The sequence below is a fragment of the Leptinotarsa decemlineata genome, unplaced genomic scaffold, assembly GCF_025532065.1.
Source record: "Leptinotarsa decemlineata unplaced genomic scaffold, Ldec_3_MD MMD2_tig00000505_RagTag_RagTag, whole genome shotgun sequence".
Taxonomy (NCBI): Eukaryota; Metazoa; Arthropoda; class Insecta; order Coleoptera; family Chrysomelidae; genus Leptinotarsa; species Leptinotarsa decemlineata.
Genome location: NW_027412549.1, coordinates 18,298,194 through 18,322,420, shown reverse-complemented (window position 1 = coordinate 18,322,420; position 24,227 = coordinate 18,298,194). Strand labels below are relative to the sequence as shown.

The 24,227-nt window shown below is 33.8% G+C and overlaps 2 protein-coding genes across 2 annotated transcripts in view; one reads left to right on the top strand and one right to left on the bottom strand.

The window, feature by feature from the left end:
• Positions 1-2,901, bottom strand: part of LOC141479840 (uncharacterized) — a 42,470-nt gene extending 39,569 nt beyond the window's left edge. The window contains exon 1 of the mRNA XM_074174118.1: positions 2,663-2,901. The gene's annotated coding sequence lies outside the window, so the exon portion shown is untranslated. The remainder of the gene's footprint in view (positions 1-2,662) is intronic.
• Positions 2,902-8,267: 5,366 nt separating this feature from the next.
• LOC141481843 (signal peptide peptidase-like 3) lies at positions 8,268-23,382 on the top strand. The gene is made up of 7 exons (XM_074174113.1): positions 8,268-8,461; positions 8,679-9,032; positions 10,378-10,548; positions 10,844-11,016; positions 15,224-15,371; positions 19,102-19,343; positions 23,075-23,382. The coding sequence occupies exons 2-7, from the start codon at positions 8,705-8,707 to the stop codon at positions 23,144-23,146; spliced, it is 1,134 nt and encodes a 377-aa protein (XP_074030214.1). The 5' UTR covers positions 8,268-8,461; positions 8,679-8,704; the 3' UTR covers positions 23,147-23,382.
• Positions 23,383-24,227: the final 845 nt, after the last annotated feature.

Here is a 24,227-nt window from a genome sequence, read left to right as displayed (position 1 = left end):
GTTACAGTGCGGTACACGAAGCGATCTAGTGAGGCGATAGACGTTCGAATAATAGTTGAAGTTTTAGTTGAAGTGTTTGTTGTATTCGAAGTGAAATAAAGTTAAGTTTGATTATTCAGTATAGTCAATTATTGGTCAACCCATGAGAAAAAACGTAACAATATCATCGGTGACGTGGAGAAGTGATGCCGTTCAGATATTACCCCTACGGAAACCTGCTTGAATTGATTGTAAATGAGATTTGATCTGTGTTTCCATAGACTTCTTTAGAAGTATCGACAAAGTTGGCAACATACTTGTTGCTCTCAGATCTTCAAACTCATTTGTTTTTTTTTCTGCTTGGGTAAAACTTTAACGAGGGCATTTTTTCACATTGCCGGCTACTTATTGTCAGTTAAACAGAAATTCACTATGTGAGTATTGTACGGTGAATGACGACGCTCGCCCTGGACTAGGCGCTTTGGCTGTCCTTGTTCATCTTTCACTGCCTGAAACTGTGCATGCTGTTTTTGGTGAGTGCATTGGTTTGGTGGGGGTTGAGCAAATCGGTCATCGGATGCCTGCTTCCACGTAACCTCGCTGGATACGGGAATGACAGAATCACTTGTGGTTATTCCCTAACTGAATGGCATCTCAACGATGGCTTGAATTTAAGGTGTGTGTATCCGTGCCGAGAGAATGAATGACATTGAGCCTATCAGCTGTCTCTACGGAACCTTCGAGGTACAGGGCGCTCTTTTTTCGTAGCATTGCCTTGTCTCGGTAAAGCGGAGCTCTGCCGTGATTGACCTTCTTTCCCTAGCTACTCGTGGTACTTTTATGGACAGAGTAAACTTAAAAATTATTTCTGACGCTGAGTGTACAGAGGAGATGGATGTCGAGCTTACGACTCCAACTGACCTCCCTGTAAATTTAGATCAGGAGCGAGAGCTTCTCAACTCATCAACTCCTGATCCAATAACTAAACTTAAAAAAAAAGGTTTGGTGGTGCAGCCAGGAAACGACTGAGTCCTCTCCTCAAGAGCGGCGTACCTTATGAAACCGCCGTGCACCAAATTCTTGAGCGGCGTACGCAGAATCTGTCCCAGGTGGGTTAACAAACCCCCATGAACAGGTTAGCAAACGTTTTCGCTCAAGTGATGATTCACCAAAACCAGAGGCGTGATTGCAAGATTGAATCTAAGGCATCGTCAGGTGAAGCTGACGAGCAAAAACCCTCATATGGGAACGTTGTCGCGGGTATCAAGGTGAGAATCTTGCACCTTGACTATCCGACTACCACATTAACGATAAAACAGCAGAACATATACTTTGTGCCTGCCTTGCTGGGGACCCAATCAGGTTTAGAGTTCGGCAGAACCGTACTACTACCATCTGACCTGAAAGACCACTCACGATACAAACTAATCGGCTTCGTTAAGAAGCTGGGTTTATTTGTTCGAGTGTGACTAGATGTTAGTCACAATGAACCCTTGCGGGTTGCGGTGAAGGGTCGAATAAACCTACTCACTTTGGACCTAACCTAACCTAACCCTAATCTACGGTACTATATAAAGACAGACAATGAGTCCATCTCATCCCTTGGCATAAGTTTTGATCTCAAAAATTGTTTCGTAAACAAAATAGTTATTAACGTCTTCAATTCGAAATTTACGTATGTATTTCTCCTCCTTTCAGTCTTCAGACACGTTTTAACGTCTTGAAAATGTGAACAAGTGCATAAAAACGCCTGACAGTTCTTAACAGACATTTATTTTTCCTGCCATAGACACCAAGTAAAGCCTAGGCGTGCAAAAATGTACCTAATATTTTTGTTACTTACCGGATTATGAATTACGGAAATATTCCGTAATTTGATTTATTTTGAAAGAATAAAAACTACAAAATAACTTACGACAGGACCGTAATTAGAAATTGTTATCACTGAGAATGTTGGCTATTTTAAATGGAACTCTGTAGAATCATTAAGTCTGAGATTTTATACTACTTAATTGTTATGATTTTATAAGAAGAAAATGAAAAGGAAGAATATTTTACATAAAGAAAGCTATATACCCACTGTTCGATTTGTTTGACGACATAATTGTAGTATCTCATGGAACTTATGTACCGATATAAAATTATGTGATCACATCTTGGTATAACACGAAGAAAACCTCACCTTTATTTGATGGTATCATTGTTAAAAATTGAAGGATTTTTCACTTAAATTGAAGTGTATACATTATGTTAAATTTGATATTATGAATGAAATATTTGTGGAAAACCACAACACTTTTTCCGGTTATTCAGAAACATCAGTAATACCTAATGAGTTTCAATTATGCAACACCCTTTAATTGTCAGAATATTCAGTTAGTCCATGATGCAATGCTTTTTGAATAATTGTGAAAGCCTATGATTTGTCAAGGTATATTTTTACTTGATTATAAAGTTGAATTTTTCAGTCTTGAAAATATTATATTCATCAGTCTACAATTTTTGATAACAAATTTTCAAAAATTTCAGTTTCATTTGAACTAAAGAATCTTTATTCGCAAGACGTAGGCACAAAACAAAGGATTTATTTTGGACGAGTCTAATGTTCCTTTTGAAAAATGTAATGTATTGAATGAAATAATAAAATGGATAATACTGAAATTATTTTAAGGGCAATACTTACCTTTCGTGCTTCAAATTGTGTTTCACCACTGCTACTAAACAGCAAAAAATTTTAACATATGAACCTTTACTGAAAATCAGCAACTGCACCTAATCGTATTTGCGTCAAACTAGTAAGAAGGTACAATAATAACACCCAGTCTATTTATATTTGGAAAATATCTCGCGGTAAATCGGTATCCACTTGTTCAAGTCTGAGTAGGGACTTCCTGAAATATAACTGATTCTTCGAGAGAAGTTCCTATTCAGTATATGAAGAGAGAGCTGTTGATTTAAAAAAGTATTTTTGGACTAATAATTTTTTTGTTCGGGCATTCTTCGAAGTATTTCTGTATTTCCTCCCAATCACACAAAAGCTTTGAACCATCTCCAAGTTGGATGTCGGCCAAATTTGAAGTTTCTTTCTCTGTAAGGTTCAAAAGTGTGTACAGTTGCCATGCATAAATAAAATGTTACAGATTTACACCAAGGTCATTTTATGGTTTGGATTATTGAAAATTTTTATAAAATCTAGCGATAGGTTCTCTCAATGAGAATTGAATAACAGCACTTTCCAAAGTAATCTATAAAATCGTTGAAAAAAATATTCCAAGAGGCAACTACAACTCACGATTTGATCGTGAGTTGTAGTTTGTTGAAGTTGAAGTTTGTTCACAAACTTCATTTGAAAAATATATCACGATTTGATCTTCACAAACTTCATTTGAAAAATATATCACGGCATGTTTCGTTCAAATAGTGATTTGAAAACTACAAGTTGCTTCTTACGCTAATATTTATATACCACAGGTAACTATTCTGAAGTAGGTGTTCCTCAGGGTTCGGTCCTAGGACCTACCTTATTTATACTATATATCAACGATATTGTGAAGATATGTGATAGCTCAATTATTGTTTACGCTGATGATACATCAGTTATTGTATCAGATAGGGCTGAATATTGTAGTGTTACAGGAATGTAAAAAAATTTCCTTTGATATGGGTCAGTGGTTTAGAGCCAACTCGCTTCATCTAAATACAAATAAAACAAAATGTATACGCTTTCACAATAGACAAAAAGAAGCTAGTGTAGTTGATTTTGGAGACCTACAGTCAGTTGATAAGACCGTCCGATTTCTTGGATTATATATGTATAGACGAACATATTTCCTGGGGAGAACACTGTAAAATCTTAATCAATAAATTGAATTCTGTTTCCTATCAATTACGTAATTTGAGATCAGTTCTGTCTAATGATCAGTTGCTAATGCTCTACTATGCCCAAGTAGACTCCAGACTTCGATATGCCATCTCCCTCAGAGGAAGGTCTTCGAGAGCTAATAATGTATTTGTTGCACAAAAGTAATGTTTAGTCTATCCTCTCGACAAAACATGTAAAATCATGACGCTACTATCACTCTTTATCTTTGAAGTTTGTGTGTATATATTTAGTAACTATAACAGTTTTTCAACCAGATCTAGCCTTCATAAACATGACACAAGAATAAAAAATCAGTTGAAAATACCCTTTTCTAGGGTCCAATTATCTAAAAACTCTCCAAACTCACTAGGTCCGTTATTATTTAATAAATTTCCAGACTATGTAAGAGAGAGTCGAACCTTAACATGTTTTAAAAAAAGACTTAAACATTTTTTAATTGAAAGATGCTATTATAAGGTCGATCAGGCACTATAATAAGTATTTGTGAATCCTTTATGATTTTTCTGTTATTTGTGTATTTGGGTGAATATATGTATATATGTGTTACACAATTAATCTATACTGTAGATAAAACGAATATAATACCTGCAAATTTACTGTTTTGTTATATACAATTTAACTGAATGTTATCATGTTTTGTTAATTTTAGATAAACGACTACTCTATACAATACTTGTATTGTCCTTCTGGAGAATAAAGAATTATTATTATTATTATTATTATAACTACAATTGGGACTACCTCCATCAAATTACCTAAACGCTATCAATAGGAAAAACGTCCTGAATCGCTTTTGCGTAGACTAGTAAGATAATCAAAATTAAAATTATAGAGCTTTAACGTATTTTGGACAAACAACAGAAAAAGTGGCTTTTCATTTTTGAGAAAACGAGATATTAAAATTGCATATAAAACAAGTAATACGTTGGGAAAGTTAGTTAAAATAATTAGGACAAAACATCCAAATTCGAGAAGTCAAGAGTATATAGATTAAAGTGTGGAACGTGTCCTAAGGTATATATTGGTCAAACTGGCAGAACATTTAGGAATCGAATCGAGGAACATCATATGGCCTGTGTTAATAAGAAAACAAATTCAACATATTCAAATCATCTATTAGAAGAAAATCATATCTTCAACGAAGAGTTCAAAATTTTACACATAGAAAATAAAGATTTGAAACTGAATTATTTGGAAGTAATGAAAATTAATCAAGTTAAAAATCCAAACATTTCAATGAATGATGACTGGATTTGAATAGATCACCATTATTGAACTTGCTTTCTTAAAAAACCGAGAAGGTATTATTTATTATTGTTGTAGATCATGCCCGAAAGAAAGTAACGCTGGCCGCCACTGGTAACCATAAACCAAACGTGAGAGCGTGGGAATGCCCAATGTTATCTGCTGCTCGAGAAGCAACAAAAAACATGCTACCGATGTCGATGGAACTTCGGCGAAAATTCTACGATGTTCCATTGCGATATTTAAACGCTGACTGAAAGCGTATTCGGACAGTCAAGTATACATTGAAGTGGAAGATACAGTGCGATACGCGAGGTGATCAAGTAAGGCAATAGACAGTCAAGTGGACGTTACAGTGCGGTACGCGAAGTGATTTAGTAAGGCGATAGACATTAAAATAGGTAAATTTTTAGTTGAAGTATTTGTTGTATTTGAAGTGAAATAAAGTTAAGTTTGATTATTCAGTGTAGTCAATTATTGGTGAATCCACGGGGAAAAACGTAACATTATTGATGTAGAAGTGAGGTACTTAATATATTTCAGGCAATCATAATTGAAGAGGTACGTCAGGTATATGAGAATTGTAGACGTAAGTTAGTGAAGATCAAATCGTGAGTTGTATTTTATGAAATTACTATGGATCTTCATCAAATAACGGCCGAATCAATCAGAATAATAAAGATCGATTTTCATTAGTTACGTAGGTAGTTTTCATTGGGTGTATAACTCTTCACCTGTCATTCTGTAATCTTTATGAGGAGTCAAATCCGTCTTTGAATGGAAAAGTACCCCTTGCGATAATCCGATAACTAGACTTTTTATACCGAATACGAAAAAAAAGAATTAAACTGAGTTGATGAAAAACAGAGCTATTCGAACAGGCGTTGTAGAAGCTGCCATTGCAACAATTGTAACTTGTTTATAACTTTTGCTATCTCAAAAACTATGAAGAATTAACAAGAAAAAAAGATTTTAAAGAGGAGGAAATTTTCAAAAAAAAGACCCACCTCAAGAAACTATCTCTATTATTTATCACTTTAATTTAACACCGAAAATAGGCCCCCGCGGGAGAAATTGGGGATGCGGATGCGGCATAAAAAGTAGTCACAAAAAAATCATTTTTTGTTACTATTGAATATCAATTTGAAAATTTATAAAAATTAGGGTGTATTCTAGATACTATCAAAAATTGATTCCTGTTAGAAAAAAACTTGAAGTGAATTATTGAAAAACTAGTTAAATAGGAAATTTTTCTTTAATAATTCCTTTGAGCTGAATCCATCAAATGAAAATATATAGGTACGTGGACTATTCAAAAAATAAGGTGAATATTCAAATTTCGCAGCCCATCAACAATCGATGAAAATCTTGGGGAAGTGAAGAAAATTGTTATGGAGAATCATCGAATCACTATTAGAGAAGCTGCTGAGGATGTCGGCATATCGGTTGGCTCGTGCAATGCAATTTTTTTGGATGTTTGGCTATGAAGCGTATGGCAGCGAAGTTCGTTTCAAAATTGCTGAAATTTGATTAAAAAAACCGTCGCATGAGCATCGCTCAGGAATTATTGAATGACGTTAACGACGATTCAAATTTGCTCAGAAGGGTCATAACTGGCGACGAATCATGGGTTCGATTACCGTGTCGTATTATCTTAAAGTTATGCGCCACTTTCAAGAAGCAATACGAAAAAAACGCCTGCTCACTCGTCGTTGCTGGTTCATAGTAGACCGTAATCAGCCATCGTATTCACCAAATTTGACCCCATGCGATTCTCACAGTTTCTCTGGCAACTCTTACATTGAAGAATGTTAACTTTCACGGCCGAAGATAAGTGTGCCAAAGCTATTTGCCTGGTTTTTTTACTGTGATCTGCAGGTTTTTATGCCTGCAGATCACAGTAGTAGTCCAAACTACTAGACATTAATTAGAGAGTTTGTTGAGAGAGCACGACATATCTGTGAACCTGAGAGTCTACCTCAAAACGAATGGGTACAGCGAAAGAGATTTCGACCCAGAAAAGAACCCCAGCTAGGCTAGGCAAGGGTAAATCTTTCCTTCCCTATATTGAAAATGTTAATGACCGGATTGGGAATGATCCATATTGATATCTCAATACTACAAAATCTTGTAATCTATTTTAGTTTCCTGTCTGTGGTTTCTTAGTGTTTTTTTTTCATTCGTTCTGGAGGGGTAACACAAATGATACAAGTTGTAACTGACACTAAAACAAATATAACGCCAAATCGCTAGCTCACGAAAATAAAATAAAGCGAACCGAGAGGAAGAAAAAACTGCGTGAACCATTAGAATTTTTTCAATTCTGAAGACAGGGTAGATTTTAGACTCCAAAACGTTAAGATAAGTATCTGTATAAATATTTAGTTCTTTTTTTACGCTAAATTATTATATACGACAATCTAGGTACTGATAAATAGAACATTTTTCTTTGTGAAAAGTACCTTGAATTCACAGAGTAACTCATCGAGGTGAACTAAAAAGTTTGCCCTTCCTGCAACTATATAAAGTTCTCATTCATAATTTTTAGAAAGGTGAAAATACTAAATGAAAAGAGTGATAAAATCTTGAGGAAATCCTAGGAAGTCAGAAAATGGTAACATTTCCGTTGCCCACTTACTGATTAGTTAACTCAGGTTGAAAGTTTCTAGTAGTCACAAACTGTGAAGAGTCATTCTACTAGTCCTCGGTTAGTTAACCTAGTATCAACAAGATCCAGGAATGCTGAGTGATGAGTCAATTCCAATATTTCGATGTGAAAGTCGGTGATGCAGCTTACTAATCATTCGACGATAGCAAAAACTTTCGGAAGAGTTGTTTCTGAAATGGCAATAAAAACCACTATAGCTAATGCATTATAACGCTCATATGAAAATTCGTAGATTTATATTGGATGACAGATTTGATATTACTCCAATGGCCACCTTTGCAATTTTCAACAACTTCTGATCTATTGAAAAACTGTTATTTATTAACTATTGATCATTAAAACAAACAAATATCAGAATGGGCAGTTAATCACAGCTGGATACTAATATCATTAATAACATCATCATATGCACCAGAGAACTAGTGGAATGTTCCGTGTCAACAATGCTCAACCACAAAGAATTTTGACAGGAATATCTTCTTCTTCAGATTCGGTAAGACATTTCATTTGTCAGGCTTTGTTTTTATTTGTTCAAAGATTTGTTAAAGATGGCGATAATAAACAATAATTGTTGATGTTGTTGCTTATAGGCTGTTGATATTGATGTATTCATTTTAAATTAATGGACCGAACAAGAAAAAAGTAATGGTTGTTTATATATCCATAGTCGTTTCAACTTTGCCCAGGTATGTTGATGTTAAAAATAACAGGATCTTTATATTATCATTTCAAAAAATTAGAGTATCATTTTACAGTTGCATTTCTTATGTAATTATGTACAATATCATTGTCTGATTCGAATATATGTCATGTATTGTTATTGAATATCCATTACTTAATGAAGATATTAGAAATTGAAAGCTTGAAGTTTTCATTTTCTTCAAATATTTATTTCACTTCCAGATAGTGTTAAATGAACAACTGCCAAAATGGCTGATAGTCAAAGCCAGACAGTTGAATATCAATGGGCATATTCGATAATGGACTCAAGCAGAGTTTCTACATTCCTTATATCTATGCTTCTCATTGTTTATGGATCATTTCGCAGTCTCAATATGGAACAAGAGGCTAGAGAACGAGCAAACGGAACAACGAATTGTCTGTTGAACCCTCCCCAGACAGTTTCCACAGAAAATAATGTACAGACTTTAGACACAGTGCAGGCTCTATGTTTACCTTTAGGAGCAAGTGTCTCCTTGCTGGTTATGTTTTTCTTTTTTGATTCTATGCAGATGTTATTTGCAATATGCACAGCTGGTGAGTACACATAAGAAACCCTAAGCATTACAAGTCCACCTCATTTGTGAACAAGTTGAGTATTTCAAAAAGTCGAACATATTGTAATAAAAAAATTATTGAAATGTGTATTGATTGATAGCCTAGACGAGAAAGTACATATCTTTTAGAGAGTCTATAGTTTTCATGAAATGCCTTTTCAACAACATTATTTAAATTAACCCTTGAAATAAGTGGAAACTGAATTCCATTCAAAATTCTAAGAGGATGAAACTCGAAGCCAACAGACAATTATAACTAACATAATAACTAATGTTGAAAAACATTAAAGCTATTAAAAACAATCTTTCCATAACCAGTATTTTCATTTTGGAAACTGTCTGATTCATAACAGTCTTCAAGCATTAATTTGACTTGCACTTACAGTAGCACCCAAGCAATAATCTTAGCTTGCCAATACCAAAATCAACTCTTACAAAATATTCAGTTATATATGAAAGTAGAAAAATATATAACCACCTACCAGAATATTTGAAAGTATTGAAAAATCTTAAGCAGTGCTACTGTGTTATCATTTTATTAATTTTAAGTGATCTTTACATTTTGTATTTGTCATAATGATCTAACCCAACCTTACTGATTTGTAATGTACTGAACTAATTTTTCTCTTTCTCCAACCTTCATTTTATTAAAAATTATATTACAAAATTATTTTGATACGAAAATTTTATAACTTATATATTTTGAATTATATACTTACATACATACTTACATTAAATTTTTATATATATGACACTATGGATTGTATCACAAGTTATTGCACTCATCGCTTTGTCAATAAGGACTAATTCTTGGACAGTACAGTACAGTTTTGATTGATTGACAACTTGAATCATTAAAAAATCAATAATAGAACTCATCCTTACTTGATGAATATCCATTATAACGTATTCAATTGTTTAATTTGGACAAACCGGAATAACTTTTTCCAAAAGAATAAAAGAGCATAGAAGTAATTTATTAAATGAGAAAACAAATTCAATATTTGCAAACCATCTTTTGACAGAGGGACACGAGTTCAATCACGTTTTTTAAAATTCGGGATTTTTGCTCGATGATCAAATAGATTTGAATTGTTCCCCTTTATTGAATTTAGTTCACAAGAACGAAATTGGTAAATAGTATAAACCTTGAAAATAGGTAAAATGATGACTTAGGTGAAAATTCTCCATCAATTAATATATACTACGACACAGTAGAATATTTATCGAGATGTGGAGCTACAAAAACACTCGACATTAAAACGGACAAAACTTTTGAACCAACCTAATATCCCATAAATGTTCATTTGATAATTTTTTTTCAGTTATTGCAACTGTAGCTCTTGCCTTTCTCTTGTTGCCAATGTGTCAATATATTATGGGACCTTGTTCGGATGGCAATAAAATCTCGTTTGGAATGTGTGGTCGATTCACTGCCGCAGAATTATTTTCTTTTTCCCTCTCTGTGTTCATAGTTTGTATATGGGTATTGACGGGTAAGATAAAAACATATACTAGATATAACATAAAATAAAAATTTAATATTTATTTTTCATTTACTTCAATAGTTAAGAAATAATTGAGTCATATCTCCATCCATTTGGGAATCTATTCGAAGGAAATGGAGTTGCATGTTTTCACATCAAATTTTAAAACATAAATACTTGCTCTGATAATATTTTTTACTATGGAAAAGGAAACATCATTGTCCGTGTGTTGTCTATTTAATTATATCATATTGAACATTATTGTAACTAGGAACCCATTTATTTTAATGCAGAACCGTTTCAGGTCACTGGCTGCTAATGGATGCAATGGGAATGGGTTTGTGTGTAGCGTTTATTGCTTTCGTCAGGTTGCCTAGTTTGAAAGTATCTACTTTGCTGTTAACTGGTTTACTCATTTATGATGTTTTCTGGGTATTTTTCTCATCATATATTTTCAGCGCCAATGTTATGGTAAAGGTAGGTATTCATTGTTTTTTATTGCCAAATAACATGTTTCTCTTGAGTTTTCTTTGAAAAATGAATAGATTTTTATTGATTTTCATATATTTCCTCGCTTCTTTTATGAAATAATTCTCATTAATTGTATTAGTAAAAAGGTTTATCCATTGCTAAAGGGCAAATATGCAATGACAGAATAAAACATTCCAGAACATGATAATTTCCTAAGTTTTCCATCGAGGGTAAGCAAGAAAGTACTGTAGAACCCCGTTTATCCGTGATGCGTTTAACCGAGCTCCAGATTAACCGATGTTATGTACTGGGTGCCTCAAGCTTGGGATTCTGTGCACGCTTCCACTATTCAAAAATCTTGGTCAAAAGTTATTGACTCTGAGGACTCTTATGACAGTGAAGAAGGTATTCCATTGAATGATTTGGCTTCTAAATTGAAAAGCCGTTAAGGTCCCGGTTCTGTCAATGAGACAGATAAAATCAAGGAAGAAGAAAAAAGTTTCTTTGAAGTAATGCGAGCATTAGAGGGTTGCGAGAATGTGACAAGACAAGGTGTCGTTGAATGGATTACAGCAGATAACATAGAAGAAGAACTACGTATCGGAGAAATAACGGATGCCTTGCAGGAAACCGGAGAAGTCGATGACAATATGGTAGATGAAGAGCCTGCCACTAAGATGTCCCATCAAGAAGGTTTTGCTGCTTTAATTTATATTGAGCAGCAACCAGAGGCGACACCTGCTGGTCAACTCCTTCTTAATAGATGGGGGAACATTGCAGCGAGAAAAAGAGGATGCAATATGAAACAGAAGTGAATAGATAATTATTTTACTGTTTTGTAATGAACTTATCTACATTCCACATATCTAGGAACATAAATAATAAATAAATCCGGATTATTCGAGTTATCATTTATCCGAGATGGGATCCCCCCATTACCTCTCGGATAACCGGGGTTTTCTGTATTATAGTATGTAAAACCAAAATTATGATGTTGAGTCAAAGTTGATTGACCTGCTCATTTGATAGGATCATGGTACATGGTCTCAAAAAATAGGAAACTTAATTCACAAAATCGAGAGTTAAAAAAAACGATAGATTATTGAATTGAAAGGGGTGTTTTTTCTACTTCTACTTCTCCATCTTTATACAAAAATATATGGGAATCTTCCAAAGATAGGCAGAAAGCAATCAGCTTCAAAATTAACTCTTTACAAAGATGTGTAGATCATGCAAAAAAGTAACTTTCAGACAAAAACTGGAAAAGAAAACCCTCCCAAAACAACTACTTTCAAGTTGAAACATATACGATACTGTGTTGAAATCCTGTGAATGATATTCTTTACACATATACTTTAAACATTCCATAACGAATGTTTAAAGTACTGACTGAATAGAAAAATGTTTTTTGCATAATTCAATGCTCATATAAAAGTACTTTCAAAACTATTTTTTTTATGTAATTCATTGTTTATATGAAAGTAGTTGTTTTGAGAGGGTTTTTTCCAGTTCGTGTCTGGAAGTTACTTCTTTACATGATCTACACATCTTTGGATAGACTATACATAATAATAATAATAAGCACGAAAATTTTTTATTTGAATCCTGAAAAAAACAAATGGAATTACTATTATTTATTGACTTAAAAAAACTCGGATATGTTTTTCTACAATTGAAGTCAGTTTTTCTTTATAGGCCAGTAAAAAATTCAGTAGTTTTTCAAACAAAACAGTAACATATACAAGGTCTGTTCAAAAAATAAGGTGAGTTTTCATTTTTCTCAAAAAATATTTATTCATCAATTATTTTTATTCTCTTGAAAGAAACCCCCTCGAAACAGTTCTAATATGCACTTTTTGTATGTACTTAAGCTCTCTCAGCGATTGTGTTTTAATTTCCTCAATCGTCGCAAAACGCCGTCCTTTCATGGGTCTGTTCAATCTTGAGAACAGGAAAAAGTCGCAGGGGGCCAAATCTGGTGAATACGGTGGCTGAAGCATGATTACGGAGTTGTTTTTAGCTAAAAAGTTACAAACAAGTAATGACGAGTGAGCGGGTGCATTATCGTGATGTGAAAGTCATTATTTGTTTTTCCACAATACCGGGCTTTTCTTCATACGAGGCTTGCCTTTTACGTTTCGGGATTTGGCAATCCTAGTGTTGCAATCTGGCAACTGACAGCTCTATCGTAAAGTTGGACATTTTTGAGCTTATACGTACTCAGAACGATTTGACATACGCGCGCTATTTGTGTTGTTTACAGTGATTTTAAAGATTCATCTCGGCCCATAAATGAAATTAAATCGTGAACATTTTCGTGCGATTATTTTTTACAACTTTCGACGTGGATTAACTCAGCAGCGGTGCATGGATGAACTTAATTCAGTTTTTGGCGTTGAAGCTCCATCAAGGACCAGTGTTTATCGATGGTATGGTGAATTCAATCATGGTCGTAGTTCACTCCAAAACGAATTTCGTGAAGGTCGTCCAAAATCAGTTGTTGTTCCGATAACCATTGATGCTGAGCGCGAACTGATATTGCAAGATCATCATGTGACCTATCGAGAGATTGAGACAGCCTTAGGCAGTAGTGGGACCAGCATACATTCAATATAACATTAACGTTTGACAATCAAAAAAATTTGTTCGCCGTTGAATCCCACACAATTTGTCAGTTGCTCAAAAAAAGGCTTGTGTCGATTGGTCGAAGGAAATGCTTAAAAAATAGATCGCGGTGCTTCGAAACAAGTCTGACATCGTGACAGGTGATGAATCGTGGATTTACGCGTATGAGCCCGAAAGTAAACAGCAGTCGACTGTATGGGTGTTTCAAGATGAGCCAAATCCAACAAAAGTTGTTCGCGCACGAAGCACTTCCAAGCAAATGGTCGCCTGTTTTTTCGGAAAAACTAGACATGCCGGAACCGTACCACTAGAACAACGTAGAACAGTCTGAGTGGTACACAACCATTTGTTTGCCAATTGTCTTCCAAGAAATCAGGAAAACCAACCGCCGAAGACGGATCAATATTCACCACGACAATGCGAGCTCACACACATCGGCTCAAACAACTGCATTTTTGAGCACCCAAAACATCGATTTGATGAATCATCTGCCGTATAGTCGTGACTTGGCACCGAATGACTTCTTTTTATTCCCGCACGTAAAAAACAAACTGAGAGGTCAACGTTTTTCGACACCTGAAGAAGCGATTGCTGCATTTAGAATGCATGTTTTGGAGATGCCTCAATCACAGTGCAAAATTGCTTCGACAATTGGTTCAAACGCATGCAAAAGTGTATAGATCTTCATGGGGAATATTTTAAAAAACAAAGTGATTTTCGATTATTAATATTTGTTTTTGTTCTCTAATCCCGAAATATAAAAGGCAACACTCGTATTGCTTCTTGCAAACTGCGCATAACTTCAAGAAATATGCCGTATTGACGTTACGACCATGTCGCAAGAACCCCTGATGCACCACGCCACAGTAATCAAAGAAAACAGTAAGCAAAACTTTGACATTTGATCGAATTTGACGTGCTTTAGCTGGTCTTTGCTCTCTTGGGCTCTTTCATTGGGACAATTGAACTTTGGTTTCGATGTCATAAACATATACCCATGATTCGTCATCTTTTATGGCCCTTTTAAGCAAATCTGGATCGCCGTTTTCGTCATTCAATAATTCGTGAGCATGCTCATACGACGGGTTTTTTTTTGGTCAATATTCAGCAATTTTGGAAAGAACTTCGCTGTCACATACTTCATGCCCAAATTTTTCGAAAAAATTGCATGGCGTGACCCAACTGATATGCCGACATCCGCTTGTAAACATTTTCTGATTAGAGTACAATCACCATATGCCACTGTCAACATTTCAAGTGTTTTTGAGCAATTAATTCCAATTTTCACAGAACATTTGATGCAAAATATTTTATCTATTTTTTCCGATAGCGGAAAATCGCCGACACTTCTAACTTTTAAGCCTGTCACCAACAAACTAAACATTCTAAACAGCTGAAACTGTGAACATATGGTCGAGGCGAGTGTACCAACATAAAAAAAATCACTAATCGAATGTACGTAGCCGGCGAAATTTGAACATTCACCTTATTTTTTTCACATACCTTGTATAGTCTGCTGCACATAATTCGGATATCTGCATTGAAAATAATATTTAGCACGACTCACTATGTTGAACTTTGTTTATAGGTGGCTACCAGACCAGCTGAGAACCCTGTGGGAGTAGTTGCAAGGAAATTGCACATAGGAGGTGTTGCCAAGGAAGCACCAAAACTTAGTCTGCCTGGAAAACTAGTATTTCCCAGTCTTCATAACTCTGGTCATTTCAGTATGTTAGGTAAATATAACCTATGTTTCGACTCATTGATATAACATAACTGCTTTTTTTTTGCTTATAGTTATGAGTTATCTTTCCTTCAACAGAATTGTGTCAAATCATTGAAAAATGTCATCATTTCACGTATAACTGGGATTACAATCAGTCAGACTTCATTCCAGATTTTCCTTTTTTTTATTTCAAGCTGTGTGATTGCTTTGGATTCTAAAACATTACTCCAACCAAAACAGATAATAGGTTATCCCAAGCGGGGATTTCGAGATTGACTATAGCGCGGCAGATTAATATACAGGGGGATACCTTGTACCCGGTTAAGTACCTCCACTAAATATGAGCTCCATATATAAGGCCGCCCGTGGAAGATGAAGGATCAGATTAGTAAAAATAAAAATAATCATCAGAAATTCTCGAGCGCGTCAGATTAAGGTAGGGTGAGTTAATTACATGCTAAAAAGTGTAATCTGATAATTTTAGAGTGACGTAAAGAAAGGGGAGGGCAGCAAATTTGTAAGAAAATAAAGTCATTTCGACATTCTCGAGCGTAGCTAATTTTTTTTTATTTTGAAGGAAATAATTCAAGGATAACGAAAATATATAATCTGACAATTTCCGCAAGCCAAAATAACAAACATTCGTCGATAAAGTTTTATGCGAGCAGCTGTGTGATACCTAATTTTTTTGAGCATTTTTTAAAAATTATTCTCTTATAAATACAAGTATTCTACTTAAAAACATACACTTAATTATTTGCATGCTATTACCTGAGCTTCTCAATTAATTAAGTTCAATGATTTAAAAAAAAATTAAAAAAATATGTTTTTGTCAGATTAGGCGAATCCCTCTAGATAATCGTCAGATTATGAGACAGCACGTCTAGAACATAAAGATGAACGATATATATCTTAATCTGACGTGCTTGAGTATTTCAAAATGTTGCACTTAACACCCCCTTAGAAAATCTGACGCGCTCGATTAAATTTTTTTTCTTTTCACTTTCAACCCTTACGTACAACCACCCGCATCACGCAAACGATCAGATTAACATACGAACATTATTAAAAATACCTAGTACATTAATATCTGACGCGCTGACGTACATCAATATCTGACGCGCTCGAGTATGTCCATGCAACAGTATTTTTTTACATATTTAAAAATCTATAACCGCTTCCCCCACCAATGAAATGTTATATATTCTGTTTTGAAATCTGTTCTGTTTTTCCGTTAATCAGCTGCCGCTCCCATACGAACGACAACTCTCAGAAGTTGAGAAACTTGTGTGAGCTGAGGACTAACGAGGTCTTACCTTTTAACGTGTGATTCCTAACACGTTATCATTTTTTCTTCTTATCATCTAAGCTTTGCAACCTAATATGTCTCTATGACGCTCGAGTAAATCCCCATTTTCCACCGTGGGCTCCCCTATTAAAAACAAAGTAATTCAAATTCAGAAGACTATATATATCTCAAAAATGCATTTTCTGTTGTAAAGTACTGGTGCGACTCTAACGTACTTTTATTAAACTTTAAGAAAACCCACCCCCTTACCATTGAATGCGATCTTCAACAGCTCAGTCTGAATGATACCATTCTAGAGATAAAATTGGCCTCTAAATTGTAAGATAATAAATAATTTTAAATTCGAGGAGAATGTCAAACTGAATAAAGAACTCGCATCTAGATGTTTTTTTATTAAGTCAGTTTTTTCAAGAGAGTTAGGTACAAAATTTGCAAGATCTGCTGCAAACTGTTTCTATTTTACAAAAACGAGTAGTCCAGTATATGTGCAGAGCGAAGATTTATGATACCTGCAAGAGAATCGCTTTTCATTAAATATTGAAGTCTGATACATAAAAATATTATGACTGGACTGATCCGTTACTTGATGAAAATTAATAACACTATTCATGATAATAATTACACAATTTTCACAAATGACTGCTTCCCAATTATGGGGACCCAACAATTCGGATTTACATCCAAAAAAAAAGTCAGCTGAACTGGGTCTGATTACCTACGTTGATTTTTTTTGTCTGATGCTCTTTCTAAGGGTTTGCAAGTTGACTCTCTGTACACTGATTTCTCCAAAGCTTTGACAAAGTTAATCATGAACTATTGATCCATAAACTCTGTTTATATGGTGTTGATGGGCAAATATTGCAGTGGCTGAAGAGGTATCTTACGGAAAGAACGCAAATTGTTAGTTAATCGTTACTATTCTCATACCATCGCAGTTACATCGGATGTTCACATTTGGAACCACTGTTATTTAACCTTTTTATCAACGATCGAATCATTCCATGAAAGCGAAGCTTTGCTATTTGCCGACGAATTGAAATGTTTCGAAATAATTAAAAGGGAAGCTGATACATTGTGTCTACAAAACGATATAGATTGCCTATCTAACTGGAGTTCTCAAAATGGTATGTAGTTGAATGCATCCAAGTGCTAAATTCTTTATTCTCATCGAACACATCTCCCAAAATGCGTGTAAACTATGACTATACTGCATTGGAATGCATTTTGAACATACCTCCTCTTGGGGCTCGCAGAAAACATACAGATTAAATACTTCTATTCAAAATTATCAACGGACTAGGTATCAGCCCAGAGCTTCTCTCCAAAATATCTTTACATGTCCCCAGTCTTTCAACTAGACAGGTGCAAACGTTTTACGTTTATTTTCGCAGATTCAATTATTCATATAATAGCTTTATTCCCAGAACTCTTCAATTGGCTAACTCTTTAAATAACCTTCAAATCTTTAATGTATCCGTTTGCCGCTTTAAAAACCATATTCTTCACCTACCTACCATACCTTCGCTCTCGGCTTGTGTTGTTGTATTGTGTCTAGTGTTACTTGCCTATAAGAATTATATTAGTTCATATTGTTGTACATTTTAATTTTTCTTAAATAATCTACTTGTTATCTTACTTTGAAATTGTATTATTCTTATAATTTACTTTGAATCCACTGTATTGCATCAAGTACTACATAGCACTGTACTACTTATATCTGAATTCGGCTTGGCCGTGTATATACATAAATAAATAGATAAGTATTTCAATTTACAATGAGGATATAATTCAATGTCCAGCTTACTATTAGCCCTGGAAGTAGTTGTTTTTCGGCGGGCATTTGCCAGAGCCTGTGGTGTAGATACTTTAGGAAAGATGATTGTTTCAAATTATTTATTTTCTTATATAATCTTTTTGTTTGGCTATTTTCCCCTTTCAATAGTTTTTCTTCAATTATCGTTACTATGTCCTTCTCTATACTTCTCCAGTATTATTTTTATATTTCATTTATAATTATGGAAGCTAGCGGTGTCAAAATTATTTATCAATGGATTATTCCTTTTTTAAAAGTACATATTACATTTTGGTTGATCATGAAATGTCGATGTTAATTTAAAAAAATTTTAAAAGAGATTTCATGCAATGAAATTGCTCCGAGAGAGGTATGAGGCTCCTCTCTTTTGCTTTTTTCTATTAACCAACTGGCGCTCCCTTATGAATAACAACCCCCTCAGAAGTGAAAACTTGAGCGAGTATTAACGAGGTCCAATCTTCTAACGCATGATTCATAGCACGGTATTTTACTGTCAGGAAGGTAGTAAAATTTTGAGGGGTTGACAATTGAATCACATTTAATTGAATGGACGCAAAATATGAGTTTTGTATCCTACAAGATGTATTGCTAATATGTTTTCTATTTTATCATTTTTAGGGTTAGGTGATATTGTAATGCCTGGATTGTTGCTTTGTTTTGTTCTACGTTATGATGCCTATAGGAAATCTCAAGGTATGTCCGGATCCCGTCTCACCTATTTTCACTGCTCTCTCTTCGGATACTTTCTGGGACTCTTGACAGCCACTGTGACATCAGAATTGTTCAAAGCCGCCCAACCTGCTCTCTTATATTTAGTTCCATTCACCTTATTGCCCTTGCTCACAATGGCATACCTCAAAGTAAGTATCAGCTTCAAAACCAAGCTAAACAATATTTTACTTTATTTGAATGACATATTTAAGCGACTCATATATTCCAAAAAAAAAACGAAAAATTTTTCTTTATTCATAAAAATATGATAGAACAAGCTTTTAATAGATCCCTGTTGTTATAAAATGTTTTGGAATATAATAGGGTTATTTGGTGTCTTATGCTTGTCATAAAGAGAGAGACTTGAAAAAGTGCAAAATTACTTTAATAAATATCTGATTTGGAAACTTGGCCTACCCTACCTTGGATTTAACTCGCAAATGAGGCTGTCTGTATTAGATTTATTATCACTTGAGAACAGACGTAAATTTGCAATGGTTCTATTCCTTCATTAAATAATAAACTTCCACTACAATGGGCTTGTTTCATGCTATGGAAAATCACAGCTCTACAAATTTTTTTTTTTTTTGTTGCCCTGGATATTTTTGCAAATTTTTATGTTTTCGAGTGCCTAAATCACGAATATATTTATGAAAGTACTGAATGTGCTCTATTTTCTATGATTTTTACGTATCTTGTATTTTTAATAATAATCGGCTTGTTAGTAAAAAAAAATGTATTTTCTCAGTCATGATTAGGCTTCTGCGCAACTTCTTTGCGCGTACAAACATCACGTGATCCCCACTTCTCGGGCTCCTTGCTCTGCAAAACAGCTGAGAACTCAGTTATTTGATAATATTGAAGTACTAACACGGAAATCTGGATAAGTTGTTATATGTTAATATTTTGTTTCAATTGTTGAGTGACCAATCTAATATATTTATCTTGTCTTTTTAAACATGAGTTTGTCACGAAGGAAGTGCAAATATAGTAGTGATTTATTCTGTTATATTTGTGGTATTTATATATCAAAAAGAACAAAAAAGAAATATCACAGACTATGTTAAGGAAACTTATGCTGAATATTTCGGTTTTAAAATGGACAAATTAGATAAGTCATGGGTTCCTAATAAAGTTTGTAAGTCTTGCGTTGAGTCTTTGCGGTTGTGGAAAAAAGGAGAACGTTCTGGATTAGACTTTGGTATTCCTATGATCTGAATGCAGCCTAAGAATCATTTCGATGATTGTTACTTTTGCGTAATAGATACTAAAGGTTTTAATCGAAATCAAACGTGGAGATATCCAGACTTACAGTCTACAAAATGTCCTGTTTTACACAGTGAAAATCTCCCTCGGCCTATTTATGTTTCAAAAGTGATTCGCATGCCCTCAGAAACAATGATGTTGCCAAATTCACAGAAATCGAATCAGTCTACCAGTGGAAGTGAATGGGAGGGTGAACCATCTACGCCAAAGTTGTTTTCTCAAAATGAACTCAGTGATTTAATACGTGATCTAAATTTATCAAAACAAGGATCAAAACTGTTAGCTTCAAGAGTGAAAGAAAAAAATTTATTGGCAGTGACAGTTACAATTACAACGTACAAAACGCGATAAAGTGAGCTATTACAATTTTCTGATAAAAATGAAGGATTGGTATACTGTAATAATATTGCGAAGCTGCTTCTGGACATGGGTTTGAAAGAATACAAACCTACTGAGTGGCGTCTTTTCATTGATAGCTGTAAAAAAAGTTTGAAATGCGTCTTACTGCATAATGGAAATAAATTTGCATCAATTCCAATTGTCCATTCTACAAAACTCAAAGAAGAATATGAAAATGTCAGATTAGTTTTAGAAAAAATCAATTACTCGGAGCATCAATGGTCGATCTGTGTGGATTTAAAAATGGTTAATTTTTTACTTGGTCAACAAGGTAGATTCACGAAATACCCTTGCTTCATTTGTATGTGGGACAGTAGAGCAAAGCAACGTCATTGGGAACAAGATGTTTGGCCTGAAAGAAATTCTTTAACTGTCGGTAAAGCTAATGTAATCAGAGAGCCGTTGGTGAGCAGAGACAAAATTATACTTCCACCATTGCATATTAAGTTAGGAATGATAAAGCAATTCGTAATAGCTTTGGACAAGGAAGGAGATTGTTTTAAATATATTTGTAGAAAATTTCCAAAACTTGATGGTCCTCAAATACGGCAATTGATGAAAGACACTGATTTTATTAAAGTTATGACTGTTCCGGAAAGTAAAGCTTGGGAAAGTTTTGTGTTGGTAGTCGAAAATTTTCTAGATAACCATAAAACACAAAATTATGAAGAAATTGTACAAAATATGCAGATTCTAGGAGCAAATATGAGTATCAAGTTACACTGGTTAACGGAAAAACAGATTTTAAACACTATCTTCGCAACCATGATGGCCGCTTAGGAACAATTCGTTTTTTCATCGAGTTTAGTTTGTGTGTTCTAAAAGTGTTTTGGAGATATATTTGTATATTAATATGGTCATTCTTGTGCTGATTTTAATTATGCGGAAAGGAACAGGAAAACAGAAAGCTCATTGGTTTATAGGCAAGTTATTTCATATAATGAGTGTAGGTTCCCAAAGAATAAAATGATGCAAAAAAAAATGAGTGAAAGTATTGAAAAGAAAGAACTACAATCCATCTACTCTTCCAAGACTTTATAGAAATCATTTGAAAGAGGAACGAAAATATTGAATTCAATGACACAGTTTTTTATTTCAACTTCAAGTATTCTCCACAGAAAGTTTTATCTGGAGTCAATACTGTTGCTGAAAGTATGAAACAAAATGAATTAATATTATTGCAGAAAAATCAAAAACTTTTCATTTTACTTCATTAAATTTTATCATATGATGAATGATATTACCTCAGAAGCTTTTTTTGGATCAATTCGAGTACAATCAATTCTGTCTATACCCATTCAACCTTCCTCTAAAGTTTTGAAAGATTCAACAGATTACCCAAGCGAGCCTATAACACTTGAATATAGTAGCAATATTAGAAAGGGGTATTTATGTAGGAATCGTTTTTTTTTTTATAATAAATTGCAGTTGTACAGATTGAGGATTGTTATAATAAATTGAATATTTGAAATGATTCTTTAATCCAGTTTGCTATATTTTTTAATTTTCATAACTGTATATTATTAAATAATGCATAAAATCATAGTTTAGGTAAATATTTTGTAATCTTTCGACTTTGTGTACTGATTTTAGATATAGAACTTATTTCCAAACATGATTTTTCGTGTACATTTTATTTATTCATTTATTCACGGGTAACTCCCATTTAATATAAGTTACACAAATATCAGATTGTTAACACAAATCTTATCTAATTTAATTATAAGTAATAACAATTTAAACAGTTATAGTAGAGAATCGAAATGAAGCGAGAATAAAAGTAAATGACAGATACAAGCAATTTAAGAATAAGTATATCTTAACTTATTTCTAAGAATATCCTCGGAAATATGAAAGATATCGAATTTTGTATTATTCCCGTTTATGACTATTCTTGATAAAGGAGAATGCATTCCATAGTTACACCTATGGTAATCTATTGCAAAGTTTAGATTATTTCGTGTTTTTCTAGAGGGAACATGAACACGAAATAATCTAACCTTTGCAATAGATTACCATAGGTGGATCCTCCATTTGGAGGATTTTTCATTAATTGAAACGTTAACGGGTTCATATACACTTCCATAATCAAATCAATCAATCACTGGTTTCTACAATTGAAACTTTCTTGATGTACCATTTGGGATTTTATAACAATTCTGTAGTGTACTTGACCGAAAAAAAAAAATTAAAAAAAGTTTTTTTTTTGTTTCAGGGTGATTTACGAAGAATGTGGTCTGAACCGTTCAAATCGTTAGCTGTTACAAAGCATCTACAAGATGTGTGATAGAGATTCTCGACTGTTATCTACTGTTAATTAAATTTTTAATTAGGATATAAAAAGTGTTATATTAGTCAGCAAACGACAAACTGTGAACAATGTGGATTTTTATTTATTATGAAATGATATAAAACATCTGTTGTCAATTCAAAATCATAACTTTAAGGTTTAAACTAGGTTTGAGTTAACAAAGTACAAGTATGAAATCTGTTTTTTACTCATTATACATTTTGCTTCATTTATTATGGGTTACTAATTGATTTAACCTTTGTTCCTCTCCTCGAGTACTTACAAGAATGTTCTATCAGTTTGGATTTCATTTATTTATTTATCAAACGGGTAAACCAAAAGCTGATTCCTTATACCAAGAGCCAACCTCTAATATAATGAAATTATTGTTTTATGAGGGCCTAAAAGAATATAACAAACCTCCAGAACCTTCAAAAGATTTTAGTAGTGTTTCTCAATTCAAAAGAGTAAACTCATCAATTTCATAAAATCTCAAGTAAATGTTTCTACATCTTTTTTAATTAACCTTATTGCGATAATATTGTTATTTTTTAGTTTGTGTTATAGCTTTTCTTATATTATATTCTAATCTGATGTAATAACTCATCAGGATGCTTCTATTTGAAATGAAAAAAAAAAAACTAAATTCCTGCCGAAAAACAACTATTTTCCCAGCTAATACCGCGCTGGACATTGAATGATATCCGACAGAGATTAATTTTAGATTGAACCCTTTACAAATATGTACATTTCAATGATTATATGAAAGTATGAGGTCTGTTTAAAAAATGAGGTGAATGTTAAAACTTTGCGGGCTATGCAAATTCGATTAGCGACTGTTTTAATTTTTTTATGTTGGTACACGTGTCTCGAGTATATGTTCAAAGTTTCAGCTTTTAAGTATGTTCAGTTTGTTGGCTAGAGGCATGAAAGACAAAGAATTTGCATCAAATTTTGTATTAAAATTGAATGAAGTGCTCAAAAACACCTGTAATGTTGACAGTGGCATACAGTGATTGTACTCTGAATCAAAAAATGTTTACAAGTGGTATAAGCTTTTCACAGATGGTCGAGATGT